The sequence below is a fragment of the Lethenteron reissneri genome, unplaced genomic scaffold (assembly GCF_015708825.2).
Source record: "Lethenteron reissneri isolate LAM-NWPU_2019-01 unplaced genomic scaffold, ASM1570882v1 scaffold_1638, whole genome shotgun sequence".
NCBI lineage: Eukaryota > Metazoa > Chordata > Hyperoartia > Petromyzontiformes > Petromyzontidae > Lethenteron > Lethenteron reissneri.
Window position 1 is genome coordinate 241,307 of NW_026891375.1, and position 19,490 is coordinate 260,796.

The 19,490-nt window shown below is 53.0% G+C and overlaps 2 protein-coding genes across 4 annotated transcripts in view; one reads left to right on the forward strand and one right to left on the reverse strand.

The window, feature by feature from the left end:
* The first annotated feature begins 325 nt into the window (after positions 1-325).
* Positions 326-12,204, forward strand: TRAPPC1 (trafficking protein particle complex subunit 1). The gene is made up of 3 exons (XM_061581910.1): positions 326-502; positions 1,096-1,234; positions 11,652-12,204. The coding sequence occupies exons 1-3, from the start codon at positions 444-446 to the stop codon at positions 11,778-11,780; spliced, it is 327 nt and encodes a 108-aa protein (XP_061437894.1). The 5' UTR covers positions 326-443; the 3' UTR covers positions 11,781-12,204.
* Positions 12,205-12,444: 240 nt separating this feature from the next.
* The window catches only part of LOC133362908 (alkaline ceramidase 3-like), a 45,481-nt gene continuing 38,435 nt past the window's right edge, over positions 12,445-19,490 (reverse strand). The window contains exons 8-12 of one of the 3 annotated variants that reach the window (XR_009757545.1): positions 19,373-19,474; positions 17,806-17,913; positions 14,523-14,568; positions 12,849-13,810; positions 12,445-12,772 (exon numbers count right to left, since the gene is read on the reverse strand). Coding sequence is in view for 2 of the 3 variants with exons in the window: in XM_061581876.1 (XP_061437860.1) it covers positions 19,144-19,474 (331 nt within the window). In the remaining variant the exon portion in view is untranslated. The other 2 variants (XM_061581877.1, XM_061581876.1) reach the window with 2 other exon arrangements.

The following is a 19,490-nucleotide window of genomic DNA, read 5'->3' on the forward strand; positions in this document are numbered from 1 at the left end:
GACGTGGAGTTGAGTGGACTTGCCGATGACTGGTACCAGCGGTGTCAAGATCGGCCTCTGTGGAGGAGGCCCGTGAAGGACGCTACTGCGCAGTTGGAGGCAGTCGCCCTCCAGCAACAACGGAGGGCGGAGGAACGACGCTCACAACAACGAGCGGAGCGCCGGGTGGCTAAAGCACAGCAAGTTGGCACAGTAGGGGGCACAGGTGGTGCATCGACCAGTCATCTCGGTCATCTCAGTCAGTCGACCCGTGGCACCTGGGTCTGCCCCGTGACCTGCCAGCGGGCGTTCGACACTTCACGTGGCCTCAAGGTGCACATGGCCTGGCACAAGCATCGTGGTGACGTCACCGCCACTTCGTGGCGAATGGCGGTTGTTGTTGTGTGTCCATCCGAGCATGTGTGACTGTGTGCGTGTGTATGTGTGTGTAGGAGTTTAAGCTGATGTACGGGATGCTGTTCTCCATCAAATCCTTCATCAGCAAAATGTCTCCCACGGACATGTATCCTTTTAATCAAACTCACACCCCACATACACACCATTCGCACATACACTCACCACACACAGAACATACACACCACATACCACCCACACTCACCACACTTACCACACTCACCATGCTCACATACACTTACCACATAACACTCACATACACTCACCACACTCACCATGCTCACATACACTTACCACACACACAGCACACACACACACCACATACACACCACATACACACCACACTCATATACACTCACCACACACAAAACACACACACCACACACACACACCATATACACATAACATTCACATACACTCACCACACACAGAACACACATACCACACACAACACACACAACATATACGTACCACACTCACATACACTCACCACACACAGAACACAGTGGGCGGGCGGGCGAGCGAGCGGACGGGTGAGCAGAGTGAGCGGGTAGACATGCGAGCGGGTGAGCAGAGCGAGCGGGTGTGCGAATGAGTGGGTGGGCGAATGAGCGGGTGGGCGAATGAGCCGGCAGATGGATGCGTGACGGGTGTTCGCAGGGCTCGGGGTGTTTGATCCCTGACAGCATGGGTGGTGCGCAGGAAAGATGGCTTCCTGAACTTCCAGACGAGCCGCTATAAGCTGCACTACTACGAGACGCCCAGCGGAGTCCGCGTCGTGCTCAACACCGACCTGCAAGTGGGCTCCCTGCGTGACATCCTGCACCAGATCTACAGCACGGTTAGCCCTACACCATCGCCACGTCCACCATCGCCACGTCCACCATCGCCACACCGCCAGATTCACCACCGCTTACACCGCCAGATTCACCACCGCTTACACCGCCAGATTCACCATCGCCACACCGCCAGATCACCACCGCTTACACCGCCAGATTCACCACCGCTTACACCGCCAGATTTCACCACCGCTTACACCGCCAGATTCACCACCGTTTACACCGCCAGATTCACCACCGCTTACACCGCCCGATCACCACCGTTACACCGCCAGATTCACCACCGCTTACACCGCCAGATTCAACACCGTTACACCGCCAGATTCACCACCGCTTACACCGCCAGTTCAACACCGTTACACCGCCAGATTCACCACCGCTTACACCGCCAGATTCACCACGCTTACACCGCCAGATTCACCACCGTTTACACCGCCAGATTCACCACCGCTTACACCGCCAGATTCACCACCGCTGTACACCGCCAGATTCACCACCGCTTACACCGCCAGATTCCACCGCTTACACCTGCCAGAGTCACCCCGCTTACACCGCAGATTCACCACCGCTTACACCGCCAGATTCACCACCGTTTACACCGCCAGATTCACCACCGCTTACACCGCCAGATTCACCACCGCTTACACCGCCAGATTCACCACCGCTTACACCGCCAGATTCACCACCGCTTACACCGCCAGATTCACCACCGCTTACACCGCCAGATTCACCACCGCTTACACCGCCAGATTCACCACCGCTTACACCCGCCAGATTCACCACCGCTTACACCGCCAGATTCACCACCGCTTACACCGCCAGATTCACCACCGCTTACACCGCCAGATTCACCACCGCTTACACCGCCAGATTCACCACCGCTTACACCGCCAGATTCACCACCGCTTACACCGCCAGATTCACCACCGCTTACACCGCCAGATTCACCACCGCTTACACCGCCAGATTCACCACCGCTTACACCGCCAGATTCACCACCGCTTACACCACCAGATTCACCACCGCTTACACCGCCAGATTCACCACCGTTTACACCACCAGATTCACTACCGCTTACACCGCCAGATTCACCACCGCTTACACCACCAGATTCACCACCGTCTACACCGCCAGATTCACCACCGCTTACACCGCCAGATTCACCACCGCTTACACCGCCAGATTCACCACCGTTTACACCGCCAGATTCACCACCGCTTACACCGCCAAATTCACCACCGCTTACACCGCCAGATTCACCACCGCTTACACCGCCAGATTCACCACCGTTTACACCACCAGATTCACCACCGCTTACACCGCCAAATTCACCACCGCTTACACCACCAGATTCACCACCGCTTACACCGCCAGATTCACCACCGTTTACACCACCAGATTCACCACCGCTTACACCGCCAGATTCACCACCGTTTACACCGCCAGATTCACCACCGCTTACACCGCCAGATTCACCACCGCTTACACCGCCAGATTCACCACGGCTTACACCACCAGATTCACCACCGCTTACACCGCCAGATTCACCACCGCTTACACCACCAGATTCACCACCACTTACACCGCCAGATTCACCACCGCTTACACCACCAGATTCACCACCGCTTACACCACCAGATTCACTACTGCTTACACCGCCAGATTCACCACCGTTTACACCACCAGATTCACTACCGCTTACACCGCCAGATTCACCAGCGTTTACACCACCAGATTCACCACCGTCTACACCACCACATTCACCACCATTTACACCACCAGATTCACTACCGCTTACACCGCCAGATTCACCACCGTTTACACCACCAGATTCACCACCGCTTACACCGCCAGATTCACCACCGCTTACACCACCAGATTCAACACCGTTTACACCGCCAGATTCACCACCGCTTACACCGCCAGATTCACCACCGTTTACACCGCCAGATTCACCACCGCTTACACCACCAGATTCACCACCGTTTACACCGCCAGATTCACCACCGTTTACACCGCCAGATTCACCACCGCTTACACCACCAGATTCACCACCGCTTACACCACCAGATTCACCACCGTTTACACCGCCAGATTCACCACCGCTTACACCACCAGATTCACCACCACTTACACCGCCAGATTCACCACCGTTTACACCACCAGATTCACCACCGTGTACACCACCAGATTCACCACCGCTTACACCACCAGATTCACCACCGCTTACACCACCAGATTCACCACCGCTTACACCGCCAGATTCACCACCGCTTACACCACCAGATTCACCACCGCTTACACCACCAGATTCACCACCGTTTACACCGCCAGATTCACCACCGTTTACACCACCAGATTCACCACCGTTTACACCGCCAGATTCACCACCGTTTACACCACCAGATTCACCACCGCTTACACCACCAGATTCACCACCGCTTACACCGCCAGATTCACCACCGCTTACACCACCAGATTCACCACCGCTTACACCACCAGATTCACCACCGTTTACACCACCAGATTCACCACCGTTTACACCACCAGATTCACCACCGCTTACACCACCAGATTCACCACCGTTTACACCACCAGATTCACCACAGCTTACACCACCAGATTCACCACCGCTTACACCGCCAGATTCACTACCGCTTACACCGCCAGATTCACTACCGCTTACACCACCAGATTCACCACCGCTTACACCACCAGATTCACCACCGTTTACACCACCAGATTCACCACCGCTTACACCGCCAGATTCACTACCGCTTACACCACCAGATTCACCATTGCTTACACCGCCAGATTCACCACCGCTTACACCACCAGATTCACCACAGCTTACACCACCAGATTCACCACCGCTTACACCGCCAAATTCACTACCGCTTACACCACCAGATTCACCACCGCTTACACCACCAGATTCACCACCGTTTACACCACCAGATTCACCACCGCTTACACCGCCAGATTCACTACCGCTTACACCACCAGATTCACCACCGCTTACACCGCCAGATTCACTACCGCTTACACCGCCAGATTCACTACCGCTTACACCACCAGATTCACCACCGCTTACACCGCCAGATTCACTACCACTTACACCGCCAGATTCACCACCGTTTACACCGCCAGATTCATCACCGCTTACACCACCAGATTCACCACTGCTTACACCACCAGATTCACCACCGCTTACACCACCAGATTCACCACCGTTTACACCGCCAAATTCATCACCGCTTACACCGCCAGATTCACCACCGCTTACACCACCAGATTCACCACCGCTTACACCACCAGATTCACCACCATTTACACCGCCAGATTCACCACCGCTTACACCGCCAGATTCACCACCGTGTACACCACCAGATTCACCACCGCTTACACCACCAGATTCACCACCGCTTACACCACCAGATTCACCACCGCTTACACCGCCAGATTCACCACTGCTTACACCGCCAGATTCACCACCGTTTACACCACCAGATTCACCACCGCTTACACCACCAGATTCACCACCGTTTACACCGCCAGATTCATCACCGCTTACACCACCAGATTCACCACCGCTTACACCACCAGATTCACCACCGTTTACACCACCAGATTCACCACCGTTTACACCACCAGATTCACCACCGCTTACACCACCAGATTCACCACCGTTTACACCACCAGATTCACCACCGCTTACACCGCCAGATTCACTACCGCTTACACCGCCAGATTCACTACCGCTTACACCACCAGATTCACCACCGCTTACACCACCAGATTCACCACCGTTTACACCACCAGATTCACCACCGCTTACACCGCCAGATTCACTACCGCTTACACCACCAGATTCACCACCGCTTACACCGCCAGATTCACTACCGCTTACACCGCCAGATTCACTACCGCTTACACCACCAGATTCACCACCGCTTACACCACCAGATTCACCACCGTTTACACCACCAGATTCACCACCGCTTACACCGCCAGATTCACTACCGCTTACACCACCAGATTCACCACCGCTTACACCGCCAGATTCACTACCGCTTACACCGCCAGATTCACTACCGCTTACACCACCAAATTCACCACCGCTTACACCACCAGATTCACCACCGTTTACACCACCAGATTCACCCCCGCTTACACCGCCAGATTCACTACCGCTTACACCACCAGATTCACCACCGCTTACACCGCCAGATTCACTACCACTTACACCGCCAGATTCACCATCGCCACACCGCCAGATTCACCACCGTTTACACCACCAGATTCACCATCGCTTACACCGCCAGATTCACCACCGCTTACACCGCCAGATTCACCACCGCTTACACCACCAGATTCACCACCGCTTACACCGCCAAATTCACCACCGCTTACACCACCAGATTCACCACCGCTTACACCACCAGATTCACCACCGCTTACACCACCAGATTCACTACCACTTACACCGCCAGATTCACCATCGCCACACCGCCAGATTCACCACCGTTTACACCACCAGATTCACCATCGCTTACACCGCCAGATTCACCACCGCTTACACCACCAGATTCACCACCGCTTACACCACCAGATTCACCACCGCTTACACCGCCAAATTCACCACCGCTTACACCACCAGATTCACCACCGCTTACACCACCAGATTCACCACCGTTTACACCACCAGATTCACCACCGCTTACACCGCCAGATTCACTACCGCTTACACCACCAGATTCACCACCGTTTACACCGCCAGATTCATCACCGCTTACACCACCAGATTCACCACCACTTACACCACCAGATTCACCACCACTTACACCACCAGATTCACTACCGCTTACACCACCAGATTCACCACCGCTTACACCACCAGATTCACCACCGTTTACACCACCAGATTCACCACCGCTTACACCGCCAGATTCACTACCGCTTACACCACCAGATTCACCACCGCTTACACCGCCAGATTCACTACCGCTTACACCGCCAGATTCACTACCGCTTACACCACCAGATTCACCACCGCTTACACCGCCAGATTCACTACCACTTACACCGCCAGATTCACCACCGTTTACACCGCCAGATTCATCACCGCTTACACCACCAGATTCACCACTGCTTACACCACCAGATTCACCACCGCTTACACCACCAGATTCACCACCGTTTACACCGCCAAATTCATCACCGCTTACACCGCCAGATTCACCACCGCTTACACCACCAGATTCACCACCGCTTACACCACCAGATTCACCACCGTTTACACCGCCAGATTCACCACCGCTTACACCGCCAGATTCACCACCGTGTACACCACCAGATTCACCACCGCTTACACCACCAGATTCACCACCGCTTACACCACCAGATTCACCACCGCTTACACCGCCAGATTCACCACTGCTTACACCGCCAGATTCACCACCGTTTACACCACCAGATTCACCACCGCTTACACCACCAGATTCACCACCGTTTACACCGCCAGATTCATCACCGCTTACACCACCAGATTCACCACCGCTTACACCACCAGATTCACCACCGCTTACACCACCAGATTCACCACCGTTTACACCACCAGATTCACCACCGCTTACACCGCCAGATTCACTACCGCTTACACCGCCAGATTCACTACCGCTTACACCACCAGATTCACCACCGCTTACACCACCAGATTCACCACCGTTTACACCACCAGATTCACCACCGCTTACACCGCCAGATTCACTACCGCTTACACCACCAGATTCACCACCGCTTACACCGCCAGATTCACTACCGCTTACACCGCCAGATTCACTACCGCTTACACCACCAGATTCACCACCGCTTACACCACCAGATTCACCACCGTTTACACCACCAGATTCACCACCGCTTACACCGCCAGATTCACTACCGCTTACACCACCAGATTCACCACCGCTTACACCGCCAGATTCACTACCGCTTACACCGCCAGATTCACTACCGCTTACACCACCAAATTCACCACCGCTTACACCACCAGATTCACCACCGTTTCCACCACCAGATTCACCACCGCTTACACCGCCAGATTCACTACCGCTTACACCACCAGATTCACCACCGCTTACACCGCCAGATTCACTACCACTTACACCGCCAGATTCACCATCGCCACACCGCCAGATTCACCACCGTTTACACCACCAGATTCACCATCGCTTACACCGCCAGATTCACCACCGCTTACACCGCCAGATTCACCACCGCTTACACCACCAGATTCACCACCGCTTACACCGCCAAATTCACCACCGCTTACACCACCAGATTCACCACCGCTTACACCACCAGATTCACCACCGCTTACACCACCAGATTCACTACCACTTACACCGCCAGATTCACCATCGCCACACCGCCAGATTCACCACCGTTTACACCACCAGATTCACCATCGCTTACACCGCCAGATTCACCACCGCTTACACCACCAGATTCACCACCGCTTACACCACCAGATTCACCACCGCTTACACCGCCAAATTCACCACCGCTTACACCACCAGATTCACCACCGCTTACACCACCAGATTCACCACCGCTTACACCACCAGATTCACCACCGCTTACACCACCAGATTCACCACCGCTTACACCACCAGATTCACCACCGTTTACACCGCCAGATTCATCACCGCTTACACCACCAGATTCACCACCACTTACACCACCAGATTCACCACCACTTACACCACCAGATTCACCACCACTTACACCACCAAATTCACCACCGTTTACACCACCAGATTCACCACCGTGTACATCACCAGATTCACCACCACTTACACCACCAGATTCACCACCGCTTACACCACCAGATTCACCACCGCTTACACCGCCAGATTCACCACCGCTTACACCACCAGATTCACCACCGTTTACACCACCAGATTCACCACCGCTTACACCACCAGATTCACCACCGTTTACACCACCAGATTCACCACCGCTTACACCGCCAGATTCACCACCGCTTACACCACCAGATTCACCACCACTTACACCACCAGATTCACCACCGCTTACACCGCCAGATTCACCACCGTTTACACCACCAGATTCACCACCGTTTACACCACCAGATTCACCACCGTTTACACCGCTAGATTCACCACCGTTTACACCACAAATTCACCACCGCTTACACCGCCAGATTCACCACCGTTTACACCGCCAGATTCACCACCGCTTACACCACCAGATTCACCACCGTTTACACCACCAGATTCACCATCGTTTACACCGCCAGATTCACCACCGTTTACACCACCAGATTCACCACCGCTTACACCACCAGATTCACCACCGTTTACACCGCAGATTCACCACCGCTTAAACCGCCATATTCACCACCGCTTACACCGCCAGATTCACCACCGTTTACACCACCAGATTTACCACCGTTTACACCGCCATATTCACCACCGCTTACACCGCCAGATTCACCACCGCTTACACCGCCAGATTCACCACCGCTTACACCGCCATATTCACCACCGCTTACACCACCAGATTCACCACCGCTTACACCGCCATATTCACCACCGCTTACACTGCCAGATTCACCACCGCTTACACCGCCAGATTCACCACCGTTTACACCGCCAGATTCACCACCGCTTACACCGCCAGATTCACCACCACTTACACCACCAGATTCACCACCGTTTACACCACCAGATTTACCACCGCTTACACCGCCAGATTCACCACCGCTTACACCGCCAAATTCACCACCGTTTACACCGCCAGATTCACCACCGCTTACACCACCAGATTCACCACCGCTTACACCACAAGATTCACCATCGTTTACACCACCAGATTCACCACCGCTTACACCGCCAGATTCACCACCGCTTACACCGCCAGATTCACCACCGTTTACACCACCAGATTCACCATCGTTTACACCACCAGATTCACCACCACTTACACCACCAGATTTACCACCGCTTACACCGCCAGATTCACCACCGCTTACACCGCCAGATTCACCACTGTTTACACCGCCAGATTCACCACCGCTTACACCACCAGATTCACCACCGCTTACACCACCAGATTCACCACCGCTTACACCACAAGATTCACCACCGTTTACACCACCAGATTCACCACCGTTTACACCACCAGATTCACCACCGTTTACACCACCAGATTCACCACCGTTTACACCACCAGATTCACCATCACTTACACCACCAGATTCACCACCGTTTACACCACCAGATTCACCACCGCTTACACCGCCAGATTCACCACCGCTTACACCGCCAGATTCACCACCATTTATACTGCCAGATTCACTTTAGCTTACACCACCAGATTCACCATCACTTACACCACCAGATTCACCATCGCTTACACCGCCAGATTCACCACCATTTATACCGCCAGATTCACTTTAGCTTACACCACCAGATTCACCACCGCTTACACCACAAGATTCACCATCGTTTACACCACCAGATTTACCATCGTTTACACCGCCAGATTCACCATCGCTTACACCGCCAGATTCACCCCCATTTATACCGCCAGATTCACTTTAGCTTACACCACCAGATTCACCACCGCTTACACCACAAGATTCACCATCGTTTACACCACCAGATTTACCATCGTTTACACCGCCAGATTTACCACCGCTTACACCGCCAGATTCACCACCGCTTACACCGCCAGATTCACCATTGTTTACACCACCAGATTCACCACCGTTTACACCACCAGATTCACCATCGTTTACTCCACCAGATTCACCACCACTTACACCACCAGATTCACCACCGTTTACACCACCAGATTCACCACCGTTTACACCGCCAGATTCACCACCGTTTACACCACCAGATTCCCCGAATGGAACATCAGCTCCAGTTTGAAACATTGAGGCCGACCCTGCCTACGATATCAGCCTGGGTTAAACCCAGGATGGATTACCGTGTGAGTTCAGATTTGTAAAAGATCGGGACACAGTCCCATCAGAGTTCCTAATCCAAATCAGTCGGGTGGCATTACATCGGCTGCGTAACGCCATGTGGAAGCTACCTGGTCTGTCGCTCCACACGAAGTTTGGGTCTTCTCGGCCACAGTCATGCCCTCCCGTCCCTGTGCTTGGAACATCTGCGCCAGTTAGAAATATTCAGACTGGCCCTGCCTACTATTCATCCTGGGTTGAACCAGGACACAGTCCCATCAGTGAGCTACTCCGGCAAGCAAGGCTACGTTGGCTGGATCATGTAGCCCGCATGTCCAGCCACCGGGTGCCCAAGCAGCTTCTGTTCGGCCGGATCGAGGGAGATAAACGGGCGCGGCACGGGCTAGAGAAGAGATGGAGTGATGTGGTACAAGAGGATGTGGAGCTGAGTGGACTTGCTAATTACTGGTACCGGCGGTGTCATGATCAGCCTCTGTGGAGGAGGCTCGTGAAGGACGCTGCTACTGGGCAGTTGGAGGCGGTCGCCCTCCAGCAGCAACGGAGGGCAGAGGAGCGACGCTCACAAAGAGCGGAGCGCCGGGCGGATAGAACGTAGCAAGTTGGCACAGTATGGGGGGGCACAGGTGGTGCATCAGCCAGTCATCTGTCAGTCAACCCACGGCAGCACCTGCTGGGACTATGCCATTATCTCCTGGCAGCAGTGAGCCTTCGACACTTAACTAGGCCTCAAAGTGCACCTTGTGGTATCTTCTTGGTTCTTTCGGTAAAGTCACGTAGAAGGGAAGTAATAAAATAATAAAAATAAAACATAATAAAATTAAATAATTCTCACGACGTTTCGGCTACAACGCAAGCAGCCGTCTTCAGGTAAATCGAAATTGTGGTGAGTAGTCTAGTAGGATGAGCGGTAGTGCAGCAGTTAGCGCTACAAATCCGGCGGCCCGAGTTCGATTCCCACTAACAGCCAACACCAGTGATAATTATCTGAACTGGTCCTGGGCCTTCCCTAGGTCGACTCGGCCTCAAATGAGTACCTGATGTGGTGTGTAAGCATCGCCACTGGGGAGACAAAGGTGGTCGGTGCTGGCCACCCACCCCCTTTGTGTGCCGTGCCGGCCATCATAGGTGGTCGTGAGTAGTTTGTAGTGTGTGGTGGTGGTGGCAAGTAGTTTGTGGTGGTGGTGAGTAGTTTGGTGTGTGGTGGTGAGTAGTTTTGTATTGTGTGTAGGTGGTGGTGGTGAGTAGTTTGTAGTGTGTAGGTGGTGGTGGTGAGTAGTTTGTAGTGTGTGGTGGTGGTGAATAGTGTGTGGTGGTGAGTAGTTTTGTATTGTGTGTAGGTGGTGGTGGTGAGTAGTGTGTGGTGGTGAGTAGTTTTGTATTGTGTGTGTGGTGGTGGTGAGTAGTTTGTGGTGGAGCTGGTGGTGAGGAACCCTCTGGTGAGCCAGCGGGACGTGGTGAGGAGTGAACTCTTCAAGCAGAAGCTGGACAGCTTCATCCGCGGGCTTCCCTTCTTTGCACCACGCCCAGCATAACCATCCAGCAGTGGACAACCCACCAGCACCACCACCACTCCCCTCCCCACCTACCCTGGAATAAACAGCGACGATGTGAATCGTGACTGTGAATCGTGAGCAACGTGGTGGCTAGGAGATGTTAATGCCATCGCCTGGTATACAGGAGGTCGTGGGTTCGATCCCAACCCTGACTATGCCTGCTGATGTATATTTGGATTCTGCATTTCTCCCTTCCTCCGGTTTTAACTCTCATTTAGACTCAAGCTCACGCGTTCAGAGCATTTGGCTGCTGCTGTAGATTCCCACGTGCATGATGATGGTGATAATCCAGTTCGTTCAGCTGCTATCGTTTGTGATGCCCAGGTCGCTTCTGAAAAAGAGCTACACAAGCAGCTCAGTAGGGGCCTTACCTGGTCAAATAAAATACAGCAGTTACATTTTAGTTGAGTATATAGCTATGCGTCTCTGTGTGTCTGTGTCTATGCATTTGGCTGCTTCGATAAATTTACACGTGATGATAATCCACTTCCTTGGGCTATCGTTTGTGATGGCGAGGTCGCTTCTCAACAAGAGCCGCGTTGTAGTAACTCAGCGGTGCCGCCTTAGCTGGTCAACTGAGACTTGTCGAGAGCTTTCGTAGCCGTCGTGTTATTCACGTGAATGACGAGCAACAGCGGCGCGATTCGGGGAATCCGTTTATTGTGGCGTTGGTCAGCAACACCGAACCACGGCCGGGGCCGCCTCCACGTTACTGGGTCAAGGCTGAGTTGACCTACGGAAGGCCCAGGACCGAGTTATTGTGCCAGGCACAGGAGGTTCATAATGGCTGTCGGCCAGGGCTAGTGGACGAGGCATCACACCCAGCGTGCCACTTCACTACCCACCAGACACCACACCCAGCGTGACACTTCACAACGTACCCAGCACACCACACCCAGCGTGACACTTCACTACCCACCAGGCACACCACACCTAGCGTGACACTTCACTCCGTACCCAGCACACCACACCTAGCGTGACACTTCACTCCGTACCCAGCACACCACACCCAGTGTGCCACTCCACTACCCACCAGGCACACCACACCTAGCGTGACACTTCACTCCGTACCCAGCACACCACACCCAGTGTGCCACTTCACTCAGTACCCAACGTGCCACTTCACTCCACACCCAGCATGCTACTTCACTACCCACTCGGCACACCACACCCACCGTGACACTTCACTCCGTACCCAGCACACCACACCCAGTGTGCCACTTCACTACCCACCAGGCACACCACACCCAGTGTGACACTTCACTCCGTACCCAGCACACCACACCCAGTGTGACACTTCACTACCCACCAGGCACACCACACCTAGCGTGACACTTCACTCCGTACCCAGCACACCACACCCAGTGTGCCACTTCACTCCACACCCATCGTGACACTTCACTACCCACCAGGCACACCACACCCAGCGTATGGTGAGAGGGGAAAACCCTCCGTGGCCGGACACGGGCACGAGGTGGCCCTCATTCAGCAGTGGATTGAGCGTGGCCTCCAATTGATTAATTTGCAGATCCCACGCGTTCACGGTGGCGATGAGATGTTATCTCCCTCGCCTGGCTTGCAGGAGGTCGTGGATCCTGACCCTGACGCTTGCTGTGTATTTTTGGAGTCTGTGTCTCTCTCCGAGGTCGCGTATATTTTTCTCCGGGTCCTCTGGTTTTTCCTTCCACATTTAGAATCAAGGTCATGCGTTTAGAGTGTTTGGCTGCTGCTATAAATTTCCACGCGATAAGCTATTTCATTGAGCGATCGTTTGTGATAACCAGATGACTTCTGAAAAAGATCGACATATCTCAGTGGGCTTTACCTAAAAAATAAAATAGTGTAGTTTTATTCCCACCGCTGCCACCCCCCAGGCGCCGAGTTGGTTTCTCCCGAGCAAAGTCTTGTCCCAGGCACGTGGATCGCTCCACTCCATGGGTGGGGGGTGGGGGGTTTCAGGCATCGATCTTCCCATCCACGCACAGCACCGGCCAGAACCCCAGCAGCCACTGCAGAGAGACGTGTATTCATGTTGTAGCAGCCTGAGCCTGGCTCGGTGAGCCTCAGTGAGCCTCGGTGATTAACACCGCACCCTACGCTAGCCTGAACCTGGCTCGGTGAGCCTCAGATTAACACAGAACCCCACAGGAGCCTTCGTCTGGCTCAGCAAGCCTCGGTGATAAACACTAAATTTAACACGTCGGCTTTGGCGACCAATATTCATAATAAAGGTTTTTGGGTTAGATTGTGTAACCCACCACCACGTGACCAGTAAGGTTTGTCACTTAAACAAAACGTGTCAATTCGTTGCTACTTCAGCACACCGGTGTTTGAGAGTAAACCCACGACAACATTTACAATTTGAGTACTTTGATGTTTCGCCGGTGATTGAAAGTAGCAGCTTCAGGCGATTTGCCAGAATTGTGAAGTCTTCCTGCTTCCGGTCTTAAATAGAGCAATGGTGTGACGTCATCACGCCTATCAGGTGCAATGACCAGAGGGGGGTTTATTGTTATAGAAATCACAATGGATTGTAGGAATCTGAAAATATTCAGTGCATATTTCCAGATGGGCAAACCACAGTTAATCAACACGCGATGCCTTGAATAGGCACCCACCCATCCACTAACCCATCCACGTATCCCCTCACCCACCCATTTATCCACCCACCCACCGTCCCCTCGTCCTACACGGGAGCATGGAGCCACTGAGTACCCTCACCGTGACTCGGGGTCGTTTCTTCAGATACAAGAGACGCGCGCTGAGGCTGCAAACACAATGGAGGGGGGAGAGACAAGAGGACGCGTCTGAGGCCTCTTTGCTGGTGATGGTATTGATGCTGGTGAAGGTGACGATGTTGGTGACATTTGGCAGTAAAATGGGTGTGCGTGGGGCTGGTAACCCCCTGCACCTGGTACTTCTACCAAGCATCACGATGGAAACACTGCAATAAGCTCGTGCTGGAGGCCCCATGGGGACAGGCCTTTATGATGCCTTCTGGCCAAACTCCATCTGGCAGAGCCAGACTGAACCCCACCCCCACCTCGGGGTTCCCTCCAGGAACAGGAGAACACACTGCCATTGGCTACGTGGAATGTTCAGACTCTCGTTTTGAAGGCGAGACTGTCACTCCTCTGTCGGGAGATGGACCGGTACCACCTGGGATCTCTGTGAAACACAGGAGGTCCGGTGGACCAGTTCTGGATCCAGTCTTCATGAGCGGTGAACAGTTCTCCACTCGGTGAAGGAAACTACCAAACAACATGGTGTGGGCTCTTGTTTTGAACAAACGAATGAAGGGGGTGCGTGAGCATGGCGGTGAGGTCCCAGGTTGCTGTGGGCCTCAACAAGGTGAGGAATGGTGGTGGTAGTTGCTTACGCCCCCACCGAAGATTAACATCAGTGGAGGGATGCAGGCAAGGCCAATGAGTCAGATGCCTTCTTTAACCTCCGGTCCCAAGTGCTAGCTAAATTGAGAGTCATCCTGTTGGGTGACTTTAATGCCTAAGTGGGTCATGACGCAGACACCTGGATCGGAGTGATTGGAAGGCATGGGCCAGATGAGCTCATTAATAACGGTAGAAGGCTGCTTGACTTCTGTGCAGCCCATGGCCTTGTAATTATCAACACGATGTTCAGGCATCGGCGCATCCACTAAATATCATGGATGCACGCGGGTTCCAAGCAAGAACATCTGCTGGACTATATAATGGATGGCCCAGTGGATGCGGCCCATGTCCTTGACACCAGGACTAACCATGGAGCTGATCTGCCCACTGACTATCAGCTTGTCATCTTTAAGATGCACCTGACATGCTTCCACTCCGGTGGTAGGTGTCCATGTAGGGCTCCATTAAAACTCACATGAGTCTGGTCTGAGCTAGCTGAGGATAATTTCAAGCAGGAATTTCAACATTGCTTCCAGCTGGGGTTGGCATCGTTCCCCCTCCTGATGCTGAGGGGAAATGGGCTGTGGCTCATGCAGCTGCAATGGTTGCATTGGGTATGCGGTCCAGACCTCCCTAGATGCCTTGGCTGAAGGAGGTGCTCTGGCTAGTTGAGAAAAAACGATAGACCCACACTTCCAGCATCTACAGCATCCCACGTCGAAGAATGAGGAGGCTTACCACAGCCTTCGCTCGGAGGTTCGGAGAGCCGTGCGGCGCTGCAAGAATGGGTGGTGGTTGCGGATTGCTGAGGAGATGGAGTCTGCCTCAGTAGCCCGCGATCACAAATCCATCTTTAAATCCATCCAAAAAGATACTTGCAGTACCTCACCTATCACCATCCTTAACGGAAAGAACGATAATCTGATCTCTGACCCCCAGGAACTAAATGCAAGTTTGCAGAGCATTTCTATCAGGTCTGTCGAGGATAATTCCCTCAGCAAAGACAATAAAATGGGGCAAGGTGGGGACGACCCTGCTGGGGCTGCTGTGCCTCAAATATTGGCAGAAGTAGCCACCCCTTCTGAGTGTTTGGCTGAGATACCATCTGTCGAGGAAGCACAAGAGACGATCCAGAGTTTGAGACCAGGAAAAGTGCCGGGCAGAGAGGATCTCCCAAGCGAAATGCTGAGGGAAGGTGGCATGTGTGTGCACAATTGTGTAGACCATAGGATGGGTTCCACAGAATTGGAAGGGTGCCCTTGATTGTAACAACTACCGGGACATCTCTCTCCTCAGTGTGTAGGGAAATGTTCTGGCAAGGATTATTCAAAATCGCCTTGCCAGGCACGCTGTGGAGAGGCTTGCTGATGGTCTGGTGAATGCTGCTCACTAAGAGGAGAAGTTGTAGGTGCTGCTGCTAAATCCAGAGTGTGCCACTAAGAGGTGAGGTCTTACCATCTGCACCACCAAAACTAAGCACCTGCATGGGTATTTTGTACCGTCAAACGCTCCATCCCCTCAACTCGCCATTGGTGATGGAGCAGGTTTGTATAGAGTGGAGCGTTTTGCATACCTGGGCAATGTACTTATGACCAGCTCCAATTTCACAGCAGAGGTCTCACTCCGAATCAGTCAGGTGGCATTGTCTTTTCCTCGGCTGCATAAAGCTGCGTGGAATTTACCTGGCCTGTCAGCTTCGGGTCTTTTCAGCCACAGTAATTCCCTCTCTTTTCTATGCTTGTGAAACGTGGACCCCTCCTCTAATGGAACATCGGCGCTGGTTAGAAACATTCAGGCTGGCCTACCTACAACCCACCCTGGGTTTAACCAGGCTAAATTGTGTGAGGAGCTCACACATTCTTGAAATATCTGGACACAGTCCCATCAGTGCGCTCCTTCAGCAGGCAAGACTGAGTTGAGTGGGTCATGTAGCCCGCATGTCCAGCCACCGCATGCCCAAGTGGATTCTGTTTGGCCGGAGAGAGAGGGCTAAACGGGCATGGCACGGGCTGGAGAAGAGATGGGTTGATGCGGTATGGGAGGATGTGGAGTTGCGTGGACTTGCCAAAGACTGGTATCAGCGATGTCAACATCGGCCTCTGTGGAGAAGACTCATGAAGGACGCTACTGGGCATTTGGAGGCAGTCGCCCTCCAACAACAACAGAGGGCAGAGGAGTGACACTCACAACAATGATCCGAGAGTCAGGCGGAAAAATTTCAGGAAGTTGGCACAGTAGGGGGCACAGATGGTGCATCTGCCAGCCATCTCGGTCAGTCAACCCATGGCACCTGCTGGATCTGTCCCATGACCTCCTGTCAGCGAGTCTTCGACACTTAACGTGGCCTCAACGTGCACCTGGCCTGGCACAGGCGCCGTGGTGATGTCACTGACACTTAAGTGTCGAATCGTGGCTGTTGATGATGATGTTGATAATGTTGGGGATATTGATGATGGTGAGGATGTTAGCGATGATGCGTTTGGTGATTTTGATTATGTTGGCGATGATGATTATAATGTTGGTGACCGTGATGTTGGCGATGGTGATCGTGATTACAATGTTGGTGACGGTGATGTTGCCGATGGCTGCGGTGATGTTGGTGATGGTGACGCCACCTGAACAGGATGTGCAGGTACGAGCCGAGGCCCGACAGGAGGTGCCACCATGCGTGGAGCTGCGACACGGCGCCCAGAGACGTGGGCAGCATGGAGACCCTCACCCTCCTGCACACCTCGTCACACTCACCTCGTCACTCACCTCATCACACTCACCTCGTCACTCACCTCGTCATGCACACAACAGCCATTCGTCACTAGGTAGCGGTGATGTCACAATGGCGCTTGTGCCATGCTAAGTGCACTTTAAGGCCACATGAAGTATCAAATGCCCGTTGGCAGGTCACCGGACAGACCCTGCAGGTTTGCATGGGTCGACTGACTGAGACGACCTGCAGATGCACCACCACCTGTGCCCCCTACTGTGCCAACTTGCTGTGTTTTAACCGCAAAGCGCTCTGCTCTTCCCTCCGTTGCCTCTAACTGCCCAGTAGCGTCCTTCACGAGCCTCCTCCACAGAGGCCGATCTTGACACCGCTGGTCCCAGTCATCGACAAGTCCACTCAGCTTCACGTCCTCCTGTACCACATCACTCCATCTCTTCTCTAGCCCGTGCTGCGCCTGTTCAGCCCCCTCTATCCGGCCAAATAAAAGCTCAAACTATACTCTTTGGTTCTTTCAGTAAAGTCACGTAGGTATAAAATAAAATAAATCACGACGTTTCAAACTAGATTCGAAGCTCTCGTGACTGCAGGAATTACTCTTTGGTTATTTTGGGCAAGTCACGTAGAAAGAAAATAAATTAAATAATAATGGAATACGACGTTTCGATTGCAACACAAGCAACCATCATCAGGTAAGAATGAAGTAAACTTAGAAATATAATGCAATACAACACAGAGTCGGCTAACACAACAGTCAACACCCTATCTGACTGATTACGTTCTTCCAAAGATTGCTAAATTTGAGAGACAAAACACAGACACGGAGACACATAGACACAAGCAGAGAGAGACACAGAGAGAGACACACCCAGAGACAGAGAGAGACACACACATAGACAAACAGAAAGACAACGCCTCTGTGTCGAGGCCTTAAATAGAGAGGGGGGGGGAATTGGGGTAGAGAACAATGAGAGAGTTGTGTGGAATTCCTGCCCATAGCGGCCAGAGGAGTTATCGCATAGCCTGGATGATTACGTTCTTCCAAAGATTAAGACATCAACAATCAACAACCACCATCACCTGTATCCCATCGCCCACATCATCAACATCAGCGTCATCTTCAATATTCCCCATGTCAGTCTGACCTCTGTGCGGACCCTGTGAGCTGTAACTTAGCAACCCGTCACCCTCAACTAAACTATGTTTTTATTTTACCACGTGGACATTTATAGCATCAGCCAAATACTCTATACGTGTGGTGATGTTGATTATACATGTGGAGGGGACAACCGGAGGGCCCGGAGAAAAATCCACGCGACCACGGTGAGAGAGAGAGAACAGCATACAAACTCCCGATATACAGAGGCGTCAGAGTCGGGATCGAACCCACAATCTTCTGCATACCAGGCGAGGTAGTTAACATCTCGTGACCCCAAGACCGTCGTGACCCGGTGACCCCTAACCTCCACGTGGGGCAGAAGTTGTTGTCGAGGTTCCAGAGGATGAAGCCGAGGAGGAAGGAGGCGAGCGAGGAGAACATGAGGGGCTGCAGGCACGGGAGGACCCTGCACCACCATCACC

Coding starts and splice junctions, on each gene's coding strand:
- TRAPPC1 (XM_061581910.1), top strand. CDS start 444: ATGTACGGGATGCTGTTCTCCATCAAATCCTTCATCAGCAAAATGTCT. Junction 503..1,095: donor AAAATGTCTCCCACGGACAT/GTATCCTTTTAA, acceptor GGTGGTGCGCAG/GAAAGATGGCTTCCTGAACT. Junction 1,235..11,651: donor TGCACCAGATCTACAGCACG/GTTAGCCCTACA, acceptor GGTGGTGAGTAG/TTTGTGGTGGAGCTGGTGGT.